We start from the raw sequence: 5,244 nt of genomic DNA, 5'->3' as shown, positions 1-5,244 counted from the left end.
TTAGGCATAATGGGCCCCGACTAGTCTCTTTCCTGAATTTCTCTTCCTAATTTCTGCAGTCTTTTACCATTCAAAAAAATCAAATACCATGTTGTTATAGGTAATAGTACGGAAGACTCCTCACTTCCTTGCCAAAAAGGGAATCGGAGGAATTCAGTTCAGAAGCAGAAGGGAGCATCCCCATCTTTTGTCCCTCCTCCCACCACGGTTCTGTCAAGTGCAATAACAATGCAGTCATCATCAGGAGAAAGAAATGGGGGCGGCGTGGGGGAGATGGCGGGCGTGGGGAGGGGAAGGGAGACGAAGCGTCTCCCGGACTGAAAACAGGCGAGTTCCCAAGCAAGCCAGACCTGCTCCGGGCTTGTCGGGCTAAAGTGCTAGCAGGATTCCAAGCCAAGAGTTGCAACGGCGACACAGACATTTTGCCGGCCGCCTGCCCGCCCGGCCTCTTGCCTGGCTGCTCCCGCGGCTTCTGAAGCTGCGCGTGCTCCTCGGGGCGACGGCGACGGGGCACTGACTGCTGCTGCGTTAGTGGGAGAGATTGTGTGGCTGCGACGGGGAAGACGAGACTAGGCGCTCAAGGATGTTCACTGAGCATGCGCCGTCTGAGACCACTGACTCGAGCCTGAGCAACCGAGGAGCCCAGGAAATAAAGAAATAAATCAAGGCATGAAAACACCAGCAAGTAGAAAAAAGAAGATCCAGTGAGGGGGGCGGGGGGGGGGTTTCTCTCTATCTCCCCTTTCTCCATCACCTACAGGTATAGGGGCAACGCCGCGCGCGTGTATGTGTGTGACCCGGGATTTATCTGTCTGAGGAGGGGAGATGCGACGTAGCAGTCAGAGCGGGGCTGGAGGGACCCTCTCCCTCTATCCTTTAAACTGATCCAGTGTTATGGTGGTTTCTTGGGCGGGGGTGGTGGTGGTAATTTTTGAATCAGCTGATGAAGGGAAAAGTCGGCGCCTGAGAGCCGATGTCCACAGCAGGTGAAGCACTTAGCTCCGAAAGCAGACCCTGTGCATCTGCTGGCCTCTCGACGCGGTGTAGATGTACATGAAAGAGGGGACTGGAGGTCGGGGGGGAGCATATTTCGCGGGGTCGATGGGTTTATTTGATTGATGGAGGCTCTGTGTGTTCATGTTGATGTGTTTGTTTTGGAACAATGCTGTTGTGATCCGATCGAGCTCTTGTTTACGGACCAGCAGCAGCAGCAGCAGTCAGGCAAAATTCCTGGATGGTGGAATGGTGGAAGGGCTTTTCCTTGGATGTGATGTTGTAAACCTAAGAAGCAAGGGCGGAGCAGGGAGGAACACTACTGGGAAAGAGGTGAACAAACAGCCTTGCCTGCCATCGCCTTGAATGGCTCTTCCCAAATCCCTGGAAGTAACAGGACATTTTATTCTAGGTCCAGGAACTGTTTCTGGGAGAGAGCATCAAAACAAATTCTGAAGTTCAATGGTCCAAATATGAATATTTGCATTTTGTGGTAACCTGGGTGGAAACGTCTGAATAAGATGTTATTCCTGGGGTATGTTTCCTAGACACACATGACTATCTCCCTGGATATATTCAGTATTGCTCTGCTTTTCCCACCTCCATATCATAAGAGGACACAAAAGCCCATAAAACAGGGCTGTCAACTCTTTAGCACAGGCATTTATTTACAAGTCTGAGGAGGGGTTGAACCCAAATCACTGGGAAGATTGTGTTTCTGTTATCTTCTTTCAGGTGGATGAACTAGCAGGGTATGATTATATGCTTTTGGAAGCTGAGTTAGAAAACATACATTCTGCAGGGTTTCTTTTGGATGTATTCCATATCAGCCCAGCATCTGTCTTGAAGCACAAACAGAAAAGGTGGACATGACAAAGCTATTCAACAGACTTCCTTCTCATTTTATTTTCAAAATATACCAGTGTCAACAGTGCTTGGAATTATCTTGTATCAATCCAGCTGTTTGGAAGTAGGGAAAGTACAGATTTCTTACCTTGCCCAGAAATTTGACTGTAAATCTGAGGGATTGTGAGTAAACCTAAAGCATTGCATAGTAGGTGTGCAGTTCTCACTGAATTTTTCTCAAACAAATAATAGTACTCCAACTTGCAACTTCCTTTGGCTCTCCATAAATTAACATGTTGGTTAGCACATCCTGGCATTATTTGTATATTAACTTATGGCCTGATGGCATGATTTTTTTTTCCTTCCAGATATTTTGATGGCATGATGAAACCGATGGAACAAAAGAGAACGTACTATGTAACTAAATCCCAGGTCAGACCTGCTTTTGGAATACATTCACAGTAAGATGTATGGATCTATTTTTTTGTTATTCATATATATATAGATCATGAGACTTGACTAAGGCAACCTTCTTATCTTCCATCCATCTATGGCGAACTACAGTCATGCAGCTGACAACATTTTGCAAAATCTTTCCCCTTTAACAGCATTTTTGAAATTGACTTCTCTGGGATTCATCATAGGAGTCAGTGTAGTAGGGAACCTCCTGATCTCCATTTTGCTTGTTAAAGACAAGTCCTTGCATAGAGCTCCTTATTACTTCCTCTTGGATCTTTGCTGTTCAGATATCCTCAGATCTGCAATTTGTTTCCCATTTGTTTTTACTTCCGTGAAAAATGGATCATCTTGGACATATGGGACCCTCACTTGCAAAGTGATTGCCTTCTTGGGTGTTTTGTCCTGTTTCCACACAGCTTTCATGCTGTTCTGCATAAGCGTCACCAGATACTTAGCTATTGCCCACCACCGCTTTTATACAAAAAGACTGTCCTTTTGGACTTGTTTGGCAGTGATCTGTATGGTGTGGACTCTATCTGTAGCTATGGCTTTCCCTCCAGTATTGGATGTGGGCACGTATTCCTTTATTAGGGAGGAAGATCAGTGTACCTTTCAGCATCGTTCCTTTAGAGCCAATGATTCACTGGGATTCATGCTGCTGCTTGCTCTCATTCTTCTAGCCACACAGCTTGTCTACCTCAAGCTGATCTTTTTTGTTCATGATCGCAGGAAAATGAAGCCAGTTCAGTTTGTTGCTGCAGTGAGCCAGAACTGGACATTTCATGGTCCTGGAGCCAGTGGTCAAGCGGCTGCAAATTGGCTGGCTGGATTTGGAAGGGGCCCCACACCACCTACCTTGCTGGGGATCCGGCAAAATGCCAACACCACAAGCAGGAGAAGGCTACTTGTTTTGGATGAGTTCAAAATGGAAAAACGAATCAGTAGAATGTTCTATATAATGACATTCCTCTTTCTCACCTTGTGGGGGCCCTATCTTGTCACCTGCTACTGGAGAGTTTTTGCAAGAGGCCCTGTGGTTCCTGGGGGATTTCTAACAGCTGCTGTTTGGATGAGTTTTGCCCAAGCTGGAATCAATCCTTTTGTGTGCATTTTCTCCAACAGAGAGCTGAGGCGCTGTTTCAGCACAACCCTTCTTTACTGCAGAAAATCCAGGTTACCAAGGGAACCTTACTGTGTTATATGAAGGAGCATCTGTAAAATCTTTATTCTTGTGAAAACACTACCCTTCTCTACTAAGCAATTGTGGGGTTACTGTTGCCATGTCTTGAGAAGAAGAGGAGAAGGAAGATAACAGCATTAAAAGAGGAATGTCAGCAATTGTAAGGATTTGGGCAACAATATTCTGCCATCTTTGCAATAGCTCATCATTAAATCCTATTTTGAAATCTAAATTTATTCCTGCTGACCACTGGGGAGGTTTGTAATTAAGGATAAATGACTGAGCCATTGCCCTAAAATGCTTTGATATGGTTGAAATCTAGGTAATGATTCAGAGTAGCATGTGCTAAATATATCAGCACTAAATGCTGTATATATACCATGACGTAAAGTAAGATCATCACAAAGGTTAGCATTGGACATCTGAATCAATTAAGTTTGACATAAGGTTAATATGTTGATAAAACTAATTTTAGGCACTGGATGACCTTTCAGCTATTTCATATGATTATTATTTTTTGAAGACTAAAATCTAGGGACTGACTGAAGTCCCATAGTTGATGGGAAATGATGTGCCATGTAGTGCTGAATTTTCATCCTTTGTTTGTTTAGAGGAACATTCTAAAGCCAGTTCTGTTTTCTAGATTTTTTCCTCCCCGCCTCTTGTTTAAATTAAAGACTTCTAATGTTCTCTGAGTATATTCTTTTTTGTTTAAAATACTTTCATTTTGGATGAAATATTACATGCATATATTTGTATTCTCTGATAGTTTGTTTCCTTTTTATGTCTTTTTTAAAAAGTGCAATTTGATTTAATATTTATTAGACCCATTTTATATTTTCAAAAGCTAGATATCGATTAGATAGGCAACATAAATGAGATTATCTAATTGTAATGTCAAAAAGTAATCCTTACATGGAATATACCACATGTTGCCTTAAGGGATTATCTAGTATCTTCCATTTTGTTCAGTATTTTAGCAGATAAGTAAAGAAAAATGAATCAGTCACTCTAGTCTGTCATTTGGGAATGCATGAAAGATCACTTAAATCCTATTTTTATTCCATTATTCCCCCAGATCAGTATGCCTATTGCTAGGATGATATTATTATTTGCCACTCTAAATGTGTTGCCCATTCTAGTTTGTTCTGAGAAACACAGGCAGCCTATGTGTGTTTATATTTTTAAGACAGCTGTCATGGGAAGACCTCAGCCTTAGTAAGATAACTTGCACAATGTGTAAAGCATTATTCTACTGAAGGCATAGTCTTGTTGATACTTTCTGCACATTTTTGGTGTATTAGTTGTTTTAAATTATTTCAATTTTAACTTGTGAAAGCATATAATATGATTTCTAGTACCTTAGAAAGACATTTGAGTCTGTGAATCTTTCCTTCTTTAAGATACAGATGTGTGGATTTCAATATAAAGTTGCATTTACCAAAATTTATTTGTGTAGCCTGTTAATTTTCCTTGGAATAAATTTTTACATTTTTCCACTTTTATAACCATCCTTTCATTATGATTATTAGTAATATTTTATTAAGTGAGCATGAATTATTAAGAATGTAGCCATTCTGGATTATTATTATTTGAAGTTACTGTATTCCCAACATGTAAAATGCATGAATAATGGGGACCCAGATTGATAAATGATATTCTCAACAATAGCACTCTTTGTAGTTATCATAATTATCCTGTTATCATTTGAATATGTCAGTTCTACTTAGAGGCGTTACATGGTATTTGAAATCTAATACAGAGAA

General features: G+C 41.5%; 1 protein-coding gene across 1 annotated transcript; it reads left to right on the top strand.

Moving 5' to 3' along the window:
• The first annotated feature begins 315 nt into the window (after positions 1-315).
• Positions 316-4,981, top strand: GPR85 (G protein-coupled receptor 85). Its single transcript, XM_034431006.3, has 2 exons — positions 316-760; positions 2,208-4,981. Exon 2 carries the CDS (start codon positions 2,390-2,392, stop codon positions 3,500-3,502), a length of 1,113 nt encoding a protein of 370 aa, XP_034286897.1. The 5' UTR covers positions 316-760; positions 2,208-2,389; the 3' UTR covers positions 3,503-4,981.
• The last annotated feature ends 263 nt before the right edge of the window (positions 4,982-5,244 follow it).

Source organism: Pantherophis guttatus, chromosome 7 (assembly GCF_059756535.1).
Source record: "Pantherophis guttatus breed Tessera chromosome 7, ASM5975653v1, whole genome shotgun sequence".
Taxonomy (NCBI): domain Eukaryota; kingdom Metazoa; phylum Chordata; class Lepidosauria; order Squamata; family Colubridae; genus Pantherophis; species Pantherophis guttatus.
The sequence above is the reverse complement of the archived record's forward strand: the minus strand, read 5'-3'. Positions and strand labels throughout refer to the sequence as shown.